The following is a 23,622-nucleotide window of genomic DNA, read 5'->3' on the forward strand; positions in this document are numbered from 1 at the left end:
TTAAATAAATAGACCAAAAAACGGGAAGTTTAAAATAATGCTGCCAAATACAAGCGCTACAGATAAGCGCTACCGCTGGTAATAGGAGGCACTGGTGAACTCTGCCGACCTATATACTCGCAAGGCGAGTAGAAAGAGGACTATCGCGCTCGAACACACTCACCCAGTATGGCCGACCCGTGCAAGGGGGCAGAGGGACCCGCCAGGTGCGGTGAACTTCACAGTTTAAATGCGGGTAAGATGACAGCCGTGAGGGTATGCGGGCCAAACTGAGTTAAAAACAGGGGGTAAGTGCAGAAAACAAAATTAAATAAATAGACCAAAAAACGAGAAGTTTAAAATAATGCTGCCAAATACAAGCGCTACAGATAAGCGCTACCGCTGGTAATAGGAGGCACTGGTGAACTCTGCCGACCTATATACTCGCAAGGCGAGTAGAAAGAGGACTATCGCGCTCGAACACACTCACCCAGTATGGCCGACCCGTGCAAGGGGGCAGAGGGACCCGCCAGGTGCGGTGAACTTCACAGTTTAAATGCGGGTAAGATGACAGCCGTGAGGGTATGCGGGCCAAACTGAGTTAAAAACAGGGGGTAAGTGCAGAAAACAAAATTAAATAAATAGACCAAAAAACGGGAAGTTTAAAATAATGCTGCCAAATACAAGCGCTACAGATAAGCGCTACCGCTGGTAATAGGAGGCACTGGTGAACTCTGCCGACCTATATACTCGCAAGGCGAGTAGAAAGAGGACTATCGCGCTCGAACACACTCACCCAGTATGGCCGACCCGTGCAAGGGGGCAGAGGGACCCGCCAAGTGCGGTGAACTTCACAGTTTAAATGCGGGTAAGATGACAGCCGTGAGGGTATGCGGGCCAAACTGAGTTAAAAACAGGGGGTAAGTGCAGAAAACAAAATTAAATAAATAGACCAAAAAACGGGAAGTTTAAAATAATGCTGCCAAATACAAGCGCTACAGATAAGCGCTACCGCTGGTATATAAGCGTAGATAATGCGCTACTGTTTTAAAAAAAATTATGAGAAAAAGAAAAATGACACAGTATTAGAAGAAATGGGGGATTATAGCTAGAAATAGTACCATGTCTTTCTATTTTTGACTAGATTTCTATGTAGCTGGCTCAAGAAAAGTATAAATGCCAGGAAATACAAACAAGGAGGAGAAGAAGCACAGCAACAATTATTTTTAGATTGCAAAGGTAAACGGCCTCATTTATCTAGTGTAAAACAGGGAGAGAACATATGTAACAAAGAATTTGAGATTATCTTTTATGCCCCCATCAGGAAAATCGATATTTATACCAGAAGCCAGGACCTGAATCCCTAATCCCCATACAACAAGGGTGTCCTGCCTATATACCCATTTGGTAAGAATTTATTAGAATATTATCAGTTTAATCCGATGAAAGCGATGACATGACAAGATCAGACTAGGCTCCCAGTAGAATACGGGCCTAATATTTCCACATTAAAAGGGAAACGGAGGGATATAAGATGATGTTATGCTCTCTTAAGTTAAATGTCATGATTCGCACATATGTTGTTCATTTACTATGAATGTAATAGAATAAACACCTATATGAGAATGTAATAGAATAAACACCTATATGAGAAAGGCCAGGTGTGTGAAAATGTGAAGCTCTCCTAAGATTTCACAGCAAGAGGGAGGGAGAGAAAAAATGTGAAATATTGATAAAATTATTAGACAAAAGGAAGGGTGTATAAATTAACTGGGTGATGAGACCATGAGATGATTCTATAATGTCATGAATTATCCGAAAATAGTGATACCTTGCTTTTTCCCCATATATTTACAGAAAGGGTGTTTTAATAATAACCTTTGAAGCCGGTGACCCCAAAGAAACGGCAGTCCTGAGGAAGGTGCTACAATATCTTTTGTTCTCCGCACCGAAACGCGTCGACGCAATTTTTTTTTCTTGTAGAATCCAAACCAGGTCCAGTGAACAATTGATACGCACACAAAAGTAGTACCATTGATGTCACTTTCCCATGACCTAACGACCTTTGGATCAAATAATCAAGAGTGGTAATAATATCATACAGCCACACTGTGTAGGGGTGTATTGAAGATTGTGTTTGCTTGTATATTACAAAAGATTTTTTTCACTCTGTGTAAACCTTGCATGTGATTTTTTACTTTAAATGATTCTGATGGTTAATATCTGATTTAATAATCTTTATGTGTATGAAATGTATTGAATTGCTATGATCAACTGTTAAAACTAATTGTTTTTAATATATCCTTTCAAAGATCGCGCTTTGAAATTTTAATTTGTTATTGTGTATAAACTGTCTAATGTTTTATTAAAAAAGACTGCGAACGTTCCTATTTTAGTGTGGAAATTTAAATTCTTTGGTTAGGTTCTCTAACCCGATGACCGAGTGTTTAGATGAGACAGGTATGGAGATTTAATAAGGCCATACATATATGTGCACCCAGGGATTTTCCCTTGACTGACTGTCAGTGTACCCTGTTCCCTGGTGTCAGTGGGGTACTCTCTCTCTCGATATCTTCAAAGAACAGCCTTGTGCTGGAGAGTCAGGTTTTTTTTTCTGTGTATGCTGACTGTACCAGTTTTTCCTTCTAAAAAAAACACCCAGTCAGGTGTCCAATTATATAATGGACTCACTGAAGACCTTCGGCTTCAGCAAAGAACAATTGAACAAAATACTTAGCTCTAACCGAGGGGCTAGTAATATAACAGTAATCCCAAATGGGGGTGAGAAATGGAACTAATTGGTCAATCTTAAAAAGAAAATAATTAGAACTGAACTACATGCTCAGTTTATGACACAATATGTAAGGGCTGGCACAATTCCCATAGGGCTCCAAATACGTAACGAACCGGGGCTCTTTGTGGATAATCCAAAATTTCTAGAGACATGGACCTTTATCTGCAATAGGTGCAGTAGAGATCTCATGCTCTTAATTATTGAAACGGCCCAGAGCACTATTCTAATAGAAATGCAAGAGATGGAAAAATTAGAAAAAATTCTATTAGACAGTAATGTAGTTGAGGAGGCTAAAAAGAAAATCGAAGAAATCAATCAGGATATGAATGGGTATTGCGAGTACTTAACAAATCGCAAAACACAGAAACTTAGGAAGGATATAAATAAATTTACACAGGAGGTAGTGTATCCTTTCCTAAAGAAAGACTATTATACAGAAAAATCAGAAACGACCAGGAATGAAGGCCCAAAAGTTAGATTCCAACAAAGGAGACCAAGGCACTATAATTTCTCGGGTACATCTGAGAGTAGTGGGGAAGAAGAGATACATAGTAGAGAAGAGGAAGATTATGATGGACCTAACAGAGAGTACGAGAAAGCTTTTTTAGATCAGCGCCCACAAAAAACTCGGGGGGGGGTTTCGAGGCAGAGGGAGAGGACAATACACAAGGAGACCACTCCAGAGGGATCAGGAACAGGAGTACCAACAGAACCAGGCCCCTCAAGAATACAAAAGAACCAGGAACAAGGTGTACTGGCGTTAGAGAAAACACCCATTATTAACCTGTCCCATAGAACGTTAACTAGGGATGAGCAACAAGTCCTGGGGATGGGCTTAAATTTTGTACCCACTGCAGGCATAAACAAATTTCAATTAGAAAAAGATCTGAGAGCCTTTTTTCCGAAAATTCGCCTCCGTCGATTTTTTGAGAATAGACCTACTAGGGAAGCACCTCAAGACTCAGGTCTGAGGTCTAAGTCCACTTTCACCCCAAGTTTAGGGATGGTGGACAAAAATCTGGAAATTTTTGAATCAGTTGTAAAATTGGAGATTGGAATACTGTTAAATAAAAAACACTTTCAGGAACACAATATCACCAGAGCTCAGAGAGAGGCCATTGATTCCTTATCTAAAGACATGCGGATTACAATCAAATCCGCGGACAAGGGTGGAGGAGTGGTAGTTCTAAGCACTGAGGATTATGACCAAAGGGTGATGACCCTTTTATCAAATGAACTACATTATACGAGAGTGTCCCAGAACAAACTAAATACTCTAAAAAAAAGATGTGGAGATATTGCTCCAGGAAGCATTGACCAATGGAAGAATAACTGTGGAGGAATGGAAATTTCTACACAATACAAATCCAAAAACACCAGCATTTTATGGACTTCCTAAAGTCCATAAAAGCCTGGATAAGCCCCCCTGCAGGCCTATAGTTGCATCAATTGATTCGTTGCTAGAACCGCTCAGCAAATATGCGGACAGGTTTCTGAAACCTCTAGTTGAGAGACAGAAATCCTATATTAGAGACACCGCTGACATGATAGCCAAAGTAGAAGGAATGGATTTCGACGGAGAGAATGAACTCATGGTGACTCTAGACGTAGAGTCACTCTACACAAATATACCTCAACATGACACGATCGAGGTAATTAAGACATTGTTAGAAGAAACGGAAATTGTAGGAGGAAATAAGGAGTTCATAGTCCAATGTGTTTCCATGGTACTCTTTAATAATATTTTTCTATTCAAAAAGGACCTGTACATCCAGCGCAAAGGGACCAGCATGGCGGCTACCTGTGCGCCCAGCTTGGCCTGCATCTACGTAAGCATGTTTGAAAACAAACATATCTATAATGAGGTAAGCCCATACTACGAAAATATTCGAAGCTGGGCACGCTTTATAGATGATATTTTCTTTATTTGGCTCGGGACAGAAGAACTTTTAGAAGAATTCCTGTCCTGGTTGAACTTGGGGGATGTGAACCTGAAGTTCACAGCTGCCTATAGTAGGAGTAAAGTAAGTTGAGGGTGGCTCAAAATTTTCCACTCTTGCCCCCATGTTCTGGAACTCTCTCCCCTTCCATCTTAGGTCCCTTACCCAGTATTCCAGCTTCCGCAAAGCTCTGAAGACCTTTCTATTTTCTCAGGCTCTTCTTTCGTAAGCTCTGCCTGCCATTCCAGTCGACGTCCTTGCGACTGTTCTTGCTCAGCTGGCTGCCTGCTACTTTAGCGCCAAGAAACCGCCCAGGTGTACGTTGCGCTTGATAAATATATTAAACTTAAACTTAAACTTTCCTAGATATCTGCATAAAGAACCAGGACAAGCAACTAAAGGTAGAGCTGTACAAAAAAGAATCTGACCGCAACACAGTGTTGCACTACGGAGGCTATCATCCAAAAAGCCAAAAAGATTCCATCCCTTTCGGAGAATTTCTCCGCCTCAGGAGAAATTGTACCGAACTAGAAGACTTCCATAAACATGCAGGAGAGATGAAACAAAAATTTAGGGATAGAGGCTACCCAAAAAAGTTGATTGAACATTCTCTAAAAAGAGCTAGGTACTATGACAGGGATTGCCTGTTGAGCAAAAAAGATAAAAATAAAACACAAGAGAAAATAGTAATGGTGAGCCAATTCTCATTGGTAGCCAATCAGGTTAAGAACATCATAAACCACAATTGGAAAATCCTAAACGATGGAGTTGAAACTGCTCTACAACGCCCTCTGTATGCATACAGGAAAAATAAAAACCTAAGGTCCAACTTAGTCCATACATACAGGGACGATGTAATAGAAACCCAAACTACCCTAACAGGAACGAAAGCAGTAGGGAATCACAGGTGCGGCAATTGCTGCATATGTGACTTGTGTATGGTCACCAAAAGAGTTGAACATAATGGAGCCACACAAGAAATTACCACCCTCAACAACTGCAAAACTAAAAACGTAATATATATGATCCTGTGCCCATGCAATCAGGCATACATAGGAGAGACGGGCAGAGAATTGCGGTTACGAATAGGAGAACATAAATCCGCAATTAAAAATAATAAGGAGAATGCACCACTAGTGACACATTGGAAAGAGAAGGGACACACTGAAAAAGACCTGAGATGGGTCATCTTAGAGAGGATAAGGGAACAAACCAGATTAGGAAACAGTAAGAATAGGAGGAAACAGCAGGAACAATGGTTCATGGTAAAATTCAACACCATCAGATGCGGATTGAATTCAAGAGAAGAGTGGGAAGCCCTAATATAAATATAACTCACTAAGGAAAAGCTATAGAATAAGAAGCAACCTGAGACGCTAGAAAACAATGTATAAATAGAACAGAGTAGGTAGATCAGTATAATTACCCTTTAGATATGAAATGGACTAACTGACACTTTCTTCTACCAGTTCCATAACATGTAAGGCCATTGAAAAGGCCGTCGAAATAGCTGATACTACTTTGGGGAATGGGACCCCTATAGCTGATGATGAATTTATCACGAGCATCACCGGGGAATTATACCATCATGAGCACCACCGGGGAATAATATCATCTGGACTGCTGGTAGTAAATAAATAAAATATAAAAATAATGTGCATAATATTCCCCCCGTAATAATCTCCCATTATCGATATAATATAGTGATACCGGCCCCTGAATTATATACATAAAACGAAGCTATAAACAGGGCAAAAAAAGAAAATGTAAAAACCGGATCGAGCAGTGAGAACATAAACCAAAGCACTTAAAATCCAGTAAAGAACATCATTAGTTCAAGATTTACTAAGATGTATCGTAAATAAAAAGTACAGGATACGTAAGGATACAGGGTTTAACCGTTGCATAAAATAATAATAATACCATCTTAAGATGGCGCCACCATTTGCCAAGGTCGTCATAACTAAGCGCATGCGCGCGATTCAGGTGTAATCAATTATCCTAGATGTGAACTCGCATAAATACAGCGTTCTGCGGCCGCTGTTATTCAAGGCGAGAGGACGAGGCAGAAACGCGATTTTCAGAAGAAAAAGGTGAGAGCAGTATACCGATTAGGCGCAATACGGGGGCAGTCTCTCTCCTCCTTAGTCCCGAATGTCTAGATGGTCAACGAAGGGGGAACCCGCCGGTAATAAATTATAATGTCTACTTCTATTTCTTTAAAGAAGCCTCACGGGAGGAAGGGATAACTTATTTATACATGATGTAACGGGTATTATTATTACACCGTGGCAAGAGGAGGGGTAAGCCGTCCCCGTCAATAGTATAAAACGTATAAAACGTAAATAATGAATGTCAGAAATAGTACACTGGCGAGGGTTTACCGACTGCTAACAGGCTAAGGAATCTGGGAAACATAGGACAGCTTAAGCATAGATAGAGAGCTAAATCCACTAAGTACTAGTTTAGATAGAGAGAGACCAAAACTAGTGAGCTTGATTGTGAGAGATTAAATGTAACGGAAAACGAATATCAGAGGCACACATATATATGCCCGTTTATCTATCCGTACAGGACATATCCAGTTCACGGACGAAGTCGCGTGGATATATGCCCGTCCAAGATAAGTTTTATTATGTTTTAAGGTAAGATAGTTTCAAATTGATACTGTTGGTTATAATAGAGTAAATCAAAGACGTATAATAGAGGTGGGCTTAGCCTTTCAACACTGTTAGAACTCTAATGTGACATCCCTTGTTTGAATAGATACAAAACCCTATCGGTCTAAGAAGAGTGGAAATACCATTGTATATCACAAAGATAGATGAGTGGCTCATTACTGCCGCACTCCACACCCGTGAAGAAAGGTAAACAGCCTGAATAAATATATAAGCGTAGATAATGCGCTACTGTTTTAAAAAAAAATGATGAGAAAAAGAAAAAATGACACAGTATTAGAAGAAATGGGGGATTATAGCTAGAAATAGTACCATGTCTTTCTATTTTTGACTAGATTTCTATGTAGCTGGCTCAAGAAAAGTATAAATGCCGGGAAATACAAACAAGGAGGAGAAGTAGCACAGCAACAATTATTTTTAGATTGCAACGGTAAACGGCCTCATTTATCTAGTGTAAAACAGGGAGAGAACATATGTAACAAAGAATTTGAGATTATCTTTTATGCCCCCATCAGGAAAATCGATATTTATACCAGAAGCCAGGACCTGAATCCCTAATCCCCATACAACAAGGGTGTCCTGCCTATATACCCATTTGGTAAGAATTTATTAGAATATTATCAGTTTAATCCGATGAAAGCGATGACATGACAAGATCAGACTAGGCTCCCAGTAGAATACGGGGCCTAATATTTCCACATTAAAAGGGAAACGGAGGGATATAAGATGATGTTATGCTCTCTTAAGTTAAATGTCATGATTCGCACATATGTTGTTCATTTACTATGAATGTAATAGAATAAACACCTATATGAGAATGTAATAGAATAAACACCTATATGAGAAAGGCCAGGTGTGTGAAAATGTGAAGCTCTCCTAAGATTTCACAGCAAGTGGGAGGGAGAGAAAAAATGTGAAATATTGATAAAATTATTAGACAAAAGGAAGGGTGTATAAATTAACTGGGTGATGAGACCATGAGATGATTCTATAATGTCATGAATTATCCGAAAATAGTGATACCTTGCTTTTTCCCCATATATTTACAGAAAGGGTGTTTTAATAATAACCTTTGAAGCCGGTGACCCCAAAGAAACGGCAGTCCTGAGGAAGGTGCTACAATATCTTTTGTTCTCCGCACCGAAACGCGTCGACGCAATTTTTTTTTCTTGTAGAATCCAAACCAGGTCCAGTGAACAATTGATACGCAAACAAAAGTAGTACCATTGATGTCACTTTCCCATGACCTAACGACCTTTGGATCAAATAATCAAGAGTGGTAATAATATCATACAGCCACACTGTGTAGGGGTGTATTGAAGATTGTGTTTGCTTGTATATTACAAAAGATTTTTTTCACTCTATGTAAACCTTGCATGTGATTTTTTACTTTAAATGATTCTGATGGTTAATATCTGATTTAATAATCTTTATGTGTATGAAATGTATTGAATTGCTATGATCAACTGTTAAAACGAATTGTTTTTATTATATCCTTTCAAAGATCGCGCTTTGAAATTTTAATTTGTTATTGTGTATAAACTGTCTAATGTTTTATTAAAAAAGACTGTGAACGTTCCTATTTTAGTGTGGAAATTTAAATTCTTTGGTTAGGTTCTCTAACCCGATGACCGAGTGTTTAGATGAGACAGGTATGGAGATTTAATAAGGCCATACATATATGTGCACCCAGGGATTTTCCCTTGACTGACTGTCAGTGTACCCTGTTCCCTGGTGTCAGTGGGGTACTCTCTCTCTCGATATCTTCAAAGAACAGCCTTGTGCTGGAGAGTCAGGTTTTTTTTTCTGTGTATGCTGACTGTACCAGTTTTTCCTTCTAAAAAAAACACCCAGTCAGGTGTCCAATTATATAATGGACTCACTGAAGACCTTCGGCTTCAGCAAAGAACAATTGAACAAAATACTTAGCTCTAACCGAGGGGCTAGTAATATAACAGTAATCCCAAATGGGGGTGAGAAATGGAACTAATTGGTCAATCTTAAAAAGAAAATAATTAGAACTGAACTACATGCTCAGTTTATGACACAATATGTAAGGGCTGGCACAATTCCCATAGGGCTCCAAATACGTAACGAACCGGGGCTCTTTGTGGATAATCCAACATTTCTAGAGACATGGACCTTTATCTGCAATAGGTGCAGTAGAGATCTCATGCTCTTAATTATTGAAACGGCCCAGAGCACTATTCTAATAGAAATGCAAGAGATGGAAAAATTAGAAAAAATTCTATTAGACAGTAATGTAGTTGAGGAGGCTAAAAAGAAAATCGAAGAAATCAATCAGGATATGAATGGGTATTGCGAGTACTTAACAAATCGCAAAACACAGAAACTTAGGAAGGATATAAATAAATTTACACAGGAGGTAGTGTATCCTTTCCTAAAGAAAGACTATTATACAGAAAAATCAGAAACGACCAGGAATGAAGGCCCAAAAGTTAGATTCCAACAAAGGAGACCAAGGCACTATAATTTCTCGGGTACATCTGAGAGTAGTGGGGAAGAAGAGATACATAGTAGAGAAGAAGAAGATTATGATGGACCTAACAGAGAGTACGAGAAAGCTTTTTTAGATCAGCGCCCACAAAAAACTCGGGGGGGGGTTTCGAGGCAGAGGGAGAGGACAATACACAAGGAGACCACTCCAGAGGGAACAGGAACAGGAGTACCAACAGAACCAGGCCCCTCAAGAATACAAAAGAACCAGGAACAAGGTGTACTGGCGTTAGAGAAAACACCCATTATTAACCTGTCCCATAGAACGTTAACTAGGGATGAGCAACAAGTCCTGGGGATGGGCTTACATTTTGTACCCACTGCAGGCATAAACAAATTTCAATTAGAAAAAGATCTGAGAGCCTTTTTTCCGAAAATTCTCCTCCGTCGATTTTTTGAGAATAGACCTACTAGGGAAGCACCTCAAGACTCAGGTCTGAGGTCTAAGTCCACTTTCACCCCAAGTTTAGGGATGGTGGACAAAAATCTGGAAATTTTTGAATCAGTTGTAAAATTGGAGATAGGAATACTGTTAAATAAAAAACACTTTCAGGAACACAATATCACCAGAGCTCAGAGAGAGGCCATTGATTCCTTATCTAAAGACATGCGGATTACAATCAAACCCGCGGACAAGGGTGGAGGAGTAGTAGTTCTAAGCACTGAGGATTATGACCAAAGGGTGATGACCCTTTTATCAAATGAACTACATTATACGAGAGTGTCCCAGAACAAACTGAATACTCTAAAAAAAGATGTGGAGATATTGCTCCAGGAAGCATTGACCAATGGAAGAAGAACTGAGGAGGAATGGAAATTTCTACACAATACAAATCCAAAAACACCAGCATTTCATGGACTTCCTAAAGTCCATAAAAGCCTGGATAACCCCCCCCCTGAGGCCTATAGTTGCATCAATTGATTCGTTGCTAGAACCGCTCAGCAAATATGCGGACATGTTTCTGAAACCTCTAGTTGAGAGACAGAAATCCTATATTAGAGACACCGCTGACATGATAGCCAAAGTAGAAGGAATGTATTTCGACGGAGAAAATGAACTCATGGTGACTCTAGACGTAGAGTCACTCTACACAAATATACCTCAACATGACACGATCGAGGTAATTAAGACATTGTTAGAAGAAACGGAAATTGTAGGAGGCAATAAGGAGTTCATAGTCCAATGTGTTTCCATGGTACTCCTTAATAATATTTTTCTATTCAAAAAGGACCTGTACATCCAGCGCAAAGGGACCAGCATGGGGGCTACCTGTGCGCCCAGCTTGGCCTGCATCTACGTAAGCATGTTTGAAAACAAACATATCTATAATGAGGTAAGCCCATACTACGAAAATATTCGAAGCTGGGCACGCTTCATAGATGATATTTTCTTTATTTGGCTCGGGACAGAAGAACTTTTAGAAGAATTCCTGTCCTGGTTGATCTTGGGGGATGTGAACCTGAAGTTCACAGCTGCCTATAGTAGGAGTAAAGTAAGTTTCCTAGATATCTGCATAAAGAACCAGGACAAGCAACTAAAGGTAGAGCTGTACAAAAAAGAATCTGACCGCAACACAGTGTTGCACTACGGAAGCTATCATCCAAAAAGCCAAAAAGATTCCATCCCTTTCGGAGAATTTCTCCGCCTCAGGAGAAATTGTACCGAACTAGAAGACTTCCATAAACATGCAGGAGAGATGAAACAAAAATTTAGGGATAGAGGCTACCCAAAAAAGTTGATTGAACATTCTCTAAAAAGAGCTAGGTACTATGACAGGGATTGCCTGTTGAGCAAAAAAGATAAAAATAAAACACAAGAGAAAATAGTAATGGTGAGCCAATTCTCAGTGGTAGCCAATCAGGTTAAGAACATCATAAACCACAATTGGAAAATCCTAAACGATGGAGCTGAAACTGCTCTACAACGCCCTCTGTATGCATACAGGAAAAATAAAAACCTAAGGTCCAACTTAGTCCATACATACAGGGACGATGTAATAGAAACCCAAACTACCCTAACAGGAACGAAAGCAGTAGGGAATCACAGGTGCGGCAATTGCTGCATATGTGACTTGTGTATGGTCACCAAATAGTTGAACATAATGGAGCCACACAAGAAATTACCACCCTCAACAACTGCAAAACTAAAAACGTAATATATATGATCCTGTGCCCATGCAATCAGGCATACATAGGAGAGACGGGCAGAGAATTGCGGTTACGAATAGGAGAACATAAATCCGCAATTAAAAATAATAAGGAGAATGCACCACTAGTGACACATTGGAAAGAGAAGGGACACACTGAAAAAGACCTGAGATGGGTCATCTTAGAGAGGATAAGGGAACAAACCAGATTAGGAAACAGTAAGAATAGGAGGAAACAGCAGGAACAATGGTTCATGGTAAAATTCAACACCATCAGATGCGGATTGAATTCAAGAGAAGAGTGGGAAGCCCTAATATAAATATAACTCACTAAGGAAAAGCTATAGAATAAGAAGCAACCTGAGACGCTAGAAAACAATGTATAAATAGAACAGAGTAGGTAGATCAGTATAATTACCCTTTAGATATGAAATGGACTAACTGACACTTTCTTCTACCAGTTCCATAACATGTAAGGCCATTGAAAAGGCTGTCGAAATAGCTGATACTACTTTGGGGAATGGGACCCCTATAGCTGATGATGAATTTATCACGAGCATCACCGGGAAATTATACCATCATGAGCACCACCGGGGAATAATATCATCTGGACTGCTGGTAGTAAATAAATAAAATATAAAAATAATGTGCATAATATTCCCCCCGTAATAATCTCCCATTATCGATATAATATAGTGATACCGGCCCCTGAATTATATACATAAAACGAAGCTATAAACAGGGCAACAAAAGAAAATGTAAAAACCGGATCGAGCAGTGAGAACATAAACCAAAGCACTTAAAATCCAGTAAAGAACATCATTAGTTCAAGAGTTACTAAGATGTATCGTAAATAAAAAGTACAGGATACGTAAGGATACAGGGTTTAACCGTTGCATAAAATAATAATAATACCATCTTAAGATGGCGCCACCATTTGCCAAGGTCGTCATAACTAAGCGCATGCGCGCGATTCAGGTGTAATCAATTATCCTAGATGTTAACTCGCATAAATACAGCGTTCTGCGGCCGCTGTTATTCAAGGCGAGAGGACGAGGCAGAAACGCGATTTTCAGAAGAAAAAGGTGAGAGCAGTATACCGATTAGGCGCAATACGGGGGCAGTCTCTCTCCTCCTTAGTCCCGAACGTCTAGATGGTCAACGAAGGGGGAACCCGCCGGTAATAAATTATAATGTCTACTTCTATTTCTTTAAAGAAGCCTCACGGGAGGAAGGGATAACTTATTTATACTTGATGTAACGGGTATTATTATTACACCCAGATGACTTAGTGGCAAGAGGAGGGGTAAGCCGTCCCCGTCAATAGTATAAAACGTATAAAACGTAAATAATGAATGTCAGAAATAGTACACTGGCGAGGGTTTACCGACTGCTAACAGGCTAAGGAATCTGGGAAACATAGGACAGCTTAAGCGTAGATAGAGAGCTAAATCCACTAAGTACTAGTTTAGATAGAGAGAGACCAAAACTAGTGAGCTCGATTGTGAGAGATTAAATGTAACGGAAAACGAATATCAGAGGCACACATATATATGCCCGTTTATCTATCCGTACAGGACATATCCAGTTCACGGACGAAGTCGCGTGGATATATGCCCGTCCAAGATAAGTTTTATTATGTTTTAAGGTAAGATAGTTTCAAATTGATACTGTTGGTTATAATAGAGTAAATCAAAGACGTATAATAGAGGTGGGCTTAGCCTTTCAACACTGTTAGAACTCTAATGTGACATCCCTTGTTTGAATAGATAAAAAACCCTATCGGTCTAAGAAGAGTGGAAATACCATTGTATATCACAAAGATAGATGAGTGGCTCATTACTGCCTGAATAAATATATAAGCGTAGATAATGCGCTACTGTTTTCAAAAAAATGATGAGAAAAAGAAAAAATGACACAGTATTAGAAGAAATGGGGGATTATAGCTAGAAATAGTACCATGTCTTTCTATTTTTGACTAGATTTCTATGTAGCTGGCTCAAGAAAAGTATAAATGCCAGGAAATACAAACAAGGAGGAGAAGAAGCACAGCAACAATTATTTTTAGATTGCAATGGTAAATGGCCTCATTTATCTAGTGTAAAACAGGGAGAGAACATATGTAACAAAGAATTTGAGATTATCTTTTATGCCCCCATCAGGAAAATCGATATTTATACCAGAAGCCAGGACCTGAATCCCTAATCCCCATACAACAAGGGTGTCCTGCCTATATACCCATTTGGTAAGAATTTATTAGAATATTATCAGTTTAATCCGATGAAAGCGATGACATGACAAGATCAGACTAGGCTCCCAGTAGAATACGGGCCTAATATTTCCACATTAAAAGGGAAACGGAGGGATATAAGATGATGTTATGCTCTCTTAAGTTAAATGTCATGATTCGCACATATGTTGTTCATTTACTATGAATGTAATAGAATAAACACCTATATGAGAATGTAATAGAATAAACACCTATATGAGAAATGCCAGGTGTGTGAAAATGTGAAGCTCTCCTAAGATTTCACAGCAAGAGGGAGGGAGAGAGAAAATGTGAAATATTGATAAAATTATTAGACAAAAGGAAGGGTGTATAAATTAACTGGGTGATGAGACCATGAGATGATTCTATAATGTCATGAATTATCCGAAAATAGTGATACCTTGCTTTTTCCCCATATATTTACAGAAAGGGTGTTTTAATAATAACCTTTGAAGCCGGTGACCCCAATGAAACGGCAGTCCTGAGGAAGGTGCTACAATATATTTTGTTCTCCGCACCGAAACGCGTCGACGCAACTTTTTTTTTCTTGTAGAATCCAAACCAGGTCCAGTGAACAATTGATACGCACACAAAAGTAGTACCATTGATGTCACTTTCCTATGACCTAACGACCTTTGGATCAAATAATCAAGAGTGGTAATAATATCATACAGCCACACTGTGTAGGGGTGTATTGAAGATTGTGTTTGCTCGTATATTACAAAAGATTGTTTTCACTCTATGTAAACCTTGCATGTGATTTTTTACTTTAAATGATTCTGATGGTTAATATCTGATTTAATAATCTTTATGTGTATGAAATGTATTGAATTGCTATGATCAACTGTTAAAACTAATTGTTTTTATTATATCCTTTCAAAGATCGCGCTTTGAAATTTTAATTTGTTATTGTGTATAAACTGTCTAATGTTTTATTAAAAAAGACTGTGAACGTTCCTATTTCAGTGTGGAAATTTAAATTCTTTGGTTAGGTTCTCTAACCCGATGACCGAGTATTTAGATGAGACAGGTATGGAGATTTAATAAGGCCATACATATATGTGCACCCAGGGATTTTCCCTTGACTGACTGTCAGTGTACCCTGTTCCCTGGTGTCAGTGGGGTACTCTCTCTCTAGACACCTGTGAACCTGGCCAACTCCTGAACCGCAGCAGCAAGTGCAACTCTTGGCCCAGACTCATCCACTTGTGAGGGTTGTGCATGTGACGAAGTAACGGCTCGTCAGCGGTCCTTCAGCTACCCCAGATGGCACACAAGCGGCCCCCAGCACAGCCCTCCCTCAGTCCCGCAGCGACCCCGCCCGAGGACGGGCCTCCCCAAGCGGGAGAGTGAGGAGAGACGTTGCCCCACCGACAGGTTACCAGTCACTGCCAAGCAGTTCAACATGGACGGTCAGTCCAGCAACACCTCTGTGAATTTTCACTTGGAACTCCATCCATGGTCACGACGCAACCCACTAAAAGGAACTGTTAGAACCCATCACAGACCATCACCAAAGTCAGCAAATGGAAGCCATGCAAGAAATGTCATCGTCAGTTTACCAACGGTATGTAGCGGGCGTCTCCAATTCAGCGGTTGTGTCCTGAGCCCCTCAGGTTAATCTACGGGTTCCACTTCGAGACGGTTTTGCTGCAAGCAAAGTCACCAACCCATGTCTGATGTTGTCCTGCCACCTGACTGTAGAGACTGATGGACCCTATAGTATTTAGTTAACTATTTGTTTTGCCCCCACAGGTTGGACTAACACTTTGTTTGTTCCTCAATAAAGTTGGGGAGGACTGTAGTGTCCTGCGGGACACAGTCTAGTGTCCTGCAGGAAGCTGTTATCCCAGCCACTCTCTTGAGGGCTGGACACACTGCACCCCCACACCCATCCATCACGGGTGCCACAAGTGACGTGGCCCCATCAATAAAAGGGCCTGGGTGCATGTGCTCTTGGACAGTTACTGGAGTCTGTGTCAATCTTTTACGTAATGTGGGCCAGAGGCCCAACACCACATCCCCTACATGTGAACCTCAGGGGATCCCTTGTTGGTCGAAGATCCTTGGGTGCAGCCTGTGCCCCACTCCCACCGCTGGACCCCCAGGGGGTCCCCGTGTGCCCAGAGATCCTTGGGTGCAGCCTGCGCCCCTCTCACACTGCTGGACCCCCAGGGGGTCCCCCGTGTGCCCAGAGATCCTTGGGTGCAGCCTGCGCCCCTCTCACACTGCTGGACCCCCAGGGGGTCCCCCGTGTGCCCAGAGATCCTTGGGTGCAGCCTGCGCCCCTCTCACACTGCTGGACCCCCAGGGGGTCCCCCGTGTGCCCAGAGATCCTTGGGTGCAGCGTGCACCCCTCTCAAACTGCTGGACCCCAAGGGGGTCCCCGTGTGCCCAGAGATCCTTGGGTGCAGCGTGCACCCCTCTCAAACTGCTGGACCCCCAGGGGGTCCCCGTGTGCCCAGAGATCCTTGGGTGCAGCCTGCGCCCCTCTCACACTGCTGGACCCCCAGGGGGTCCCCCGTGTGCCCAGAGATCCTTGGGTGCAGCCTGCGCCCCTCTCACACTGCTGGACCCCCAGGGGGTCCCCCGTGTGCCCAGAGATCCTTGGGTGCAGCCTGCGCCCCTCTCACACTGCTGGACCCCCAGGGGGTCCCCCCGTGTGCCCAGAGATCCTTGGGTGCAGCGTGCACCCCTCTCAAACTGCTGGACCCCCAGGGGGTCCCCGTGTGCCCAGAGATCCTTGGGTGCAGCCTGCGCCCCTCTCACACTGCTGGACCCCCAGGGGGTCCCCCGTGTGCCCAGAGATCCTTGGGTGCAGCCTGCGCCCTTCTCACACTGCTGGACCCCCAGGGGGTCCCCCGTGTGCCCAGAGATCCTTGGGTGCAGCCTGCGCCCGTCTCACACTGCTGGACCCCCAGGGGGTCCCCGTGTGCCCAGAGATCCTTGGGTGCAGCCTGCGCCCCTCTCACACTGCTGGACCCCCAGGGGGTCCCCCGTGTGCCCAGAGATCCTTGGGTGCAGCCTGCACCCCTCTTCCACCGCTAGACCCCAGGGGGTCCCCCGTGTGCCCAGAGATCCTTGGGTGCAGCCTGTGCCCCTCTCAAACTGCTGGACCCCCAGGGGGTCCCCCGTGTGCCCAGAGATCCTTGGGTGCAGCCTGCGCCCCTCTCACACTGCTGGACCCCCAGGGGGTCCCCCGTGTGCCCAGAGATCCTTGGGTGCAGCCTGCGCCCCTCTCACACTGCTGGACCCCCAGGGGGTCCCCCGTGTGCCCAGAGATCCTTGGGTGCAGCGTGCACCCCTCTCAAACTGCTGGACCCCCAGGGGGTCCCCGTGTGCCCAGAGATCCTTGGGTGCAGCCTGCGCCCCTCTCACACTGCTGGACCCCCAGGGGGTCCCCCGTGTGCCCAGAGATCCTTGGGTGCAGCCTGCGCCCCTCTCACACTGCTGGACCCCCAGGGGGTCCCCCGTGTGCCCAGAGATCCTTGGGTGCAGCCTGCGCCCGTCTCACACTGCTGGACCCCCAGGGGGTCCCCGTGTGCCCAGAGATCCTTGGGTGCAGCCTGCGCCCCTCTCACACTGCTGGACCCCCAGGGGGTCCCCCGTGTGCCCAGAGATCCTTGGGTGCAGCCTGCGCCCGTCTCACACTGCTGGACCCCCAGGGGGTCCCCGTGTGCCCAGAGATCCTTGGGTGCAGCCTGCGCCCCTCTCACACTGCTGGACCCCCAGGGGGTCCCCCGTGTGCCCAGAGATCCTTGGGTGCAGCCTGCACCCCTCTTCCACCGCTAGACCCCAGGGGGTCCCCCGTGTGCCCAGAGATCCTTGGGTGCAGCCTGTGCCCCTCTCACACTGCTGGACCCCCAGGGGGTCCTCCGTGTGCCCAGAGATCCTTGGGTGCAGCCTGCGCCCCTCTTCCACCGTTGTACCTCCAGTCCAGGGAGATTCGGGGCAGCTCGGCTCCATCCCAGCAGATCCAGAGCAGGCGGGGCAGAAGAGAGGCCTGATGTCGAGCTCCCGCTCACGGGGAGGAGTGTCGTCTCGCTCACCAGGCTCTGGGGAGGCCCGCGCAGCACCCTTCATGCCCTGGAGGGGTCCAGCAGGTCCAGCCACAGCGGAGCGTAATCCTCGAAGATCGCAGTAGTGTCTGGAGGAAGCGTACAGCAGCTGACGTTGTATTTATCAGGCTGTTTCTGATGTTAGATAGGATTCTTGGTGGGCCTGCAGCGGAGCTGCTTAAGGTGCGTCTACGGTCGCCGCCATCTTAGCCACGCCCCTCCATCCGGGGTCCAGTCTTAGATATAATATCAGAGTTAAGGTCCAGAATAAGTTCGTTAAGAGAGGAGAGCTGATCAAGTATTGAGCTGATCAAGTATTAATAAAAGACCATGGGCCAGATGTAGGTAGCCAAATACCGGCCGGTAACGTCCGAATTCGTCCGTTACCGACTGGTATTTGGCTTTTGACATGTAGGTGGGTCGGAATTTAAAGAATCGGTATATTTACCAATTCGGTAAATTTACCGCTTCGATATTTTTCCGAATCGGTAAATATACCGATTCTGTAAATCCATATGTAGGTGGCACAGTTTGCAGTGCCACAGGCCCTTAGGAATTCTAATTTTACCACCCAATCCTATTGTGTGGTAAAATGCTGAATTCAGGTGTACATGCACATCTGTGCATGTACACCTATGCCATGTGACACACAGACATGCCCTTAAGGCATGTATGTGTGCCACATGGCACACACACCTGCAATTGGGGTGCAACAGGGTGTCAAAGTGACACCCCGTTCCCCCTGCAAGGATTCGGTATTTACCGATTCTGTAAATACCAAATCGGTATTTCTCATTGATTTCTATGGGCTTCAAGGCCCATAGGAATCAATGTGAAATATTGATTCGGTAAATACCGAATCTTACCGAATCGGTAATTGAAAAATTAGAATTACCTACATATGCCTCCTTCCCATTTACCTACTCTTAAATACCGAATCGTCCGTAAATAGGAATTACCTACATCTGGCCCCATATATCATAAAGATATGACTGGACATGAAGGGAGGAAGAGGGGTGGAATCTTTTCAACATTCAGATCTGATTCCCTCAGGGTTGATACAGCTCCTTCACAGCCCCATAGAGAGGGGGATGGAGATTACACACAGAGGCATGTTAAGCAATGTGGGACAAAACGGCCGCTGTCACTGACAGTTTCCATCAAATACCTCTCTCATCATTGATAATAATGGTCTATTCTGCAGAACCTGAGTCTGGGGTCTGAGTCTGCTTAGAATGCAGAAACTCTGAGTGTAAACTTCATTTTTTGTATCCACAGTGCAGGCTCACCAATAGAGAAGGTCTTTGAAACCGGTTTGAAGATCAAAAAGCCATGTTTTACGAGGGCACAAAAAATGGGAGGACAGGAGCCACAAGGGCCAGATCGGTAAGTGAGACTGACTTGGGCCCTGAGGTAGTATCCAGGAAGTGAGAAAGAGTGAAGAGTCTGTGTACTTACACAGGATGTCACAAAGTACAAGAAATAACAAGCAATCAAGAGCCAGGAAGAAGCCTGGTGAGGCACAATTTACTTCCATAGGTTCTGATTTTTTGGACTTACCTGCTAGGATCTGATGCGTTTCTTACCTGTGCACTGCACCGACGCATCCCTTTTTTTATTACAATATGGTTGTGCTCTGGTGGTGTAGGGACACTGGAACAAGCTGGGCTCGTCTCCTCTGCAGTCCACACTGAACATAACAGGAGACTTGTACCTGAAGGCTCCGAAGACAGAGCCTCCAGGCGCTGAGATTGGCGCTCCGCACCCCACCTGTCTGCAGACCACAGCGGCATCCCTCATATCCCAAGACACGTCACAGACTGTTCCTTCAAAGGTATCTATAGTCACCAGCACAACCCCAGCACAGGGATCCGCAGCATTGGAGAGGCGAATAGCATCTGTGTCAACTGCAAAGAAACAGAGAGAACTGACAAGTTTACTTAAATATCAGAACATAAATGTAATAATTAAGTACCCCGCCCAGCAGCACAGTCTCCTCATATGAATCTCATCCAATCACAGGGAGGCAAGGAGGAGGCTGAGAGACAGAGAGAGAGAGAGAGAGAGAGAGAGAGAGAGAGAGGGGGGTGAGAGTGAGAGGGAGAGGGAGAGAGAGAAGAGAGAGAGGAGAGAGAGAGAGAGAGGGGGAGTGAGAGAGAGAGGGAGAGAGAGAAGAGAGAGAGGAGAGAGAGAGAGAGAGAAAGAGGGAGAGAGAGAAAGGGAGAGAGAGAGAGAGAGAGAGAGAGAGAGAGGGAGAGAGAGAGAGGGAGAGAGAGAGAGGGAGAGAGGGAGGGTGAGAGAGAGAGAGGGAGAGAGAGGAGAGAGAGAGAGAGAGAGAGAGAGGGAGAGAGAGAGAGAGAGAGAGAGAGAGAGGGAGAGAGAGAGAGGGAGAGAGAGAGAGGGAGAGAGGGGGGTGAGAGAGAGAGAGAGAGAGAGAGAGAGAGAGTAATAAGTAATAATTTATTTGCACAGTTAATTAAAACCAATGCGGTACAGTGCAAATTATAAGATTAATACACAATATAAAATCACATATATATACAACCATCATGGTATGATCATTTAAGCTCTGCTCATCATAAATATTCAATCATATCAGCCTTTCAATTATCAGTCAATATCTAAAATTAAACATGATTTGTGTTGCAAGGCAAGTTGGAACCAAGTAAAATCAAGATTCTGGCCCTGGCATTTTTTTCTCAACAGCCTTTAAAATTTTTACAAGGAAAGCTCAATTGAGGGTCCTGAGATGAGAAGCAGGTTATTACTGCGTTCCTTCGTGTACGTAGCCCAAGCCGAATGAAGTGTTGTTTTAAAAGAAGTTTCCTCTCCTCTTGCAATTTGTCGCAAGAGCACAATAAGTGAACCATATCTTCTTGTATATGACCACATAGCCGGCAAGACTGTCCTGCTTTCTTTTTCAACCAGTGTGGGAAGTGCTGGGTGCAGGGCAGCAGCCCTAATCTGTATTTTAAAAAACACATTTTTGTCTTTTTGGCATAGCCCAAACCTAAATAGTTTTGAGGAGCTTTTGCCGAATAAGAGTTCAGAGTCATCCAAGCATGCGTTCTTTTTAGAAAAACTGTTTTATCTTGTACCCACGACTGGTGTTTGATCATTTCTTTGCCAGTTTATTGAAGGTTTTATGATCTAAAGAGGATGCCCAGAGCTGTTCCAGCCCAGTGTTTACAAGACTTTGTGCAAGATATTTGGCTGCAGGCGATGTCGAATACTGCTCTATCTCCCTCCATAGATATTCGTTCAATGTTCCCTGTGCAGATTTTCTCACTTTGTCCCAAACACAGATGTAGGCCCCCTGGCGTGCCAAGAGCTGTTGTTGGATACCAAACTCCAGCCTGATCTGGGCTGGGGAGGTCCACTTGGGAAGGCTAAAGATGATTCTGTATGCGGCTATGATTGTGCTGTCAAGTGTTGTTGCATCTCTGCCTCGTAATACTTCACTTCCATAGGTGATTGTAGGCAGTAGTTTAGCTCGGATGACTTGTACCAATGGTGTTAATGATGGACCAGATAGCTTATTGTTCAAGGTTTTTAAAGAGATTGCCAGAGCTATCCCTTTACCTTTGATGCAAGACCTTTGTGCACTGAATCGTCCGCCGTTATCAATTTTCACTCCCAAATATTTATATATTGTCATGTCTTTAATGCGAGATTTGTTCCAGAGCCATGTGAGGGTTCTTCTTTTACTTTTGGTGATGGTCATAGTTTGGGTTTTCTCGAGGTTAGCTTTTAGATCATTTGCCTCGGAATAGCTCTGAGTGATGTTCAGGAGTCTTTGAAGCCCTACTTTAGTGTGGCTTATAAGAACAATATCGTCCGCATATAAGAGACATGGTACATTAAGCCCTCCTAGTTTAGGGGCATGTGAGTTACAGGCAATCAAATTTGGCGCCAGGTCGCCCAAAAACAGATTGAACAGTGTTGGGGCCAGGACGCAGCCCTGCTTAAGACCGTTGTTTGTCGGTATGCGCCTGGATAGCAATGAGCCGTCCCCCACCTTTATCCGTATCCAGGTCTCCGTGTGCAGATTAATTAGCAGGTCCAGCAGCGGTTTTGAGATCCCCCAGTTCTTTAGTTTATACCACAGGAGATTCCGGTTGATGTTGTCGAAAGCCGCTTTGTAATCTATGTAGCAGAGATGTAGAGGCAGTTTTTTCGTCTCTGCCTTATCTATTAGTAGGCCCATGGTTAGAATATTAGTCGTCGTGCCCACTGTTTTAACAAAGCCTGTCTGATAGACCGGTATCAGCGATTTCTTTGCAGCCCATTCCTGTAGTTCCTCCAGCAGTAATCCTGCGAAGTACTTTGCCTCATTATCTATTAGGGCCACTAGTCGGTAGTTTTGAGGAAGAGCCCTGTCCCCTGCTTTGTATATTGGGGTTATAATAGAGCCCTTCCAGGAATCTGGCAAGATGTTCGCGCACCTGATTTCCAAAAAAAGGGGTTCGAGAGCTGCTGCCCAGTAACCCGCATCTTGCTTAAAGAGGATCGGGGGGATCCCATTAGGTCCCGGAGCTCCTTCCCTTCTGCCTTTTTTAATTTTACATTCTATGCTGTGTTGGAGCTTTGAGGTGTTGATAGGTTCGAATTTATCTTTAGTTTCCGTGCACAATTAGTTTTGTTGTGCGGTGTTGGCTTTGTCGACTATTCTATTATCTGATATAGGTAGGGCCTGGTTTTTGGATGATTCTTGATTGAAGTGCGTGTCCAGATAGGATGCCCATGGTTCCTCTGTAATGTTTGATGAGACCCCCAAGTTTGCCGGACGTATCAGCGAGTTGATGGTTTTCCAGAACCTCGCCCCATCATTCTGTTTGATATCTGAGTGAAGTTTTGCCCACAAATTTTCCTCTGTCGATTTAGTTTTCAATGTCCGAAGATGGATTTGCTTTGCTAATTCTTTAGGGTCCAGCTGTATTTCCCTCATTAGGTGGTATACCATGTTTTTCACTTCCTTAATTTTTTCTCTGTGTTCTCGTGATAGGATTTCAATTTTGCCAATCTTCGCAACTGCTTTGGGTTGTGTTGCGTAGTTGGACATCATAATTGTGAATTGTTCCCATTTTGTAACCTCGTTTAGTCCTGTGCGCTCCAAAAAGTGTTGTTGTGCACTTCCTATTAACATTTCGCCCATTGCTACCGAATACTTAATTGTTTTAAAGTTAACTGTATAGATGGACTCTTTTGGGGCGTTTGATCGCTCGAGTGTAGGTTTGACT

The 23,622-nt window shown here is 43.6% G+C and overlaps 1 protein-coding gene across 1 annotated transcript in view; it reads right to left on the reverse strand.

Moving 5' to 3' along the window:
• LOC144822597 (scavenger receptor cysteine-rich domain-containing protein DMBT1-like) overlaps positions 1 to 23,622 on the reverse strand; it is a 754,829-nt gene that overhangs the window by 170,509 nt on the left and 560,698 nt on the right. The window contains exon 12 of the mRNA XM_078680324.1: positions 19,969 to 20,289. Within this exon, the coding sequence (XP_078536450.1) occupies positions 19,969 to 20,289 (321 nt within the window). The remainder of the gene's footprint in view (positions 1 to 19,968; positions 20,290 to 23,622) is intronic.

Source organism: Lissotriton helveticus, chromosome 3_1, assembly GCF_964261635.1.
Source record: "Lissotriton helveticus chromosome 3_1, aLisHel1.1, whole genome shotgun sequence".
Lineage (NCBI taxonomy): Eukaryota > Metazoa > Chordata > Amphibia > Caudata > Salamandridae > Lissotriton > Lissotriton helveticus.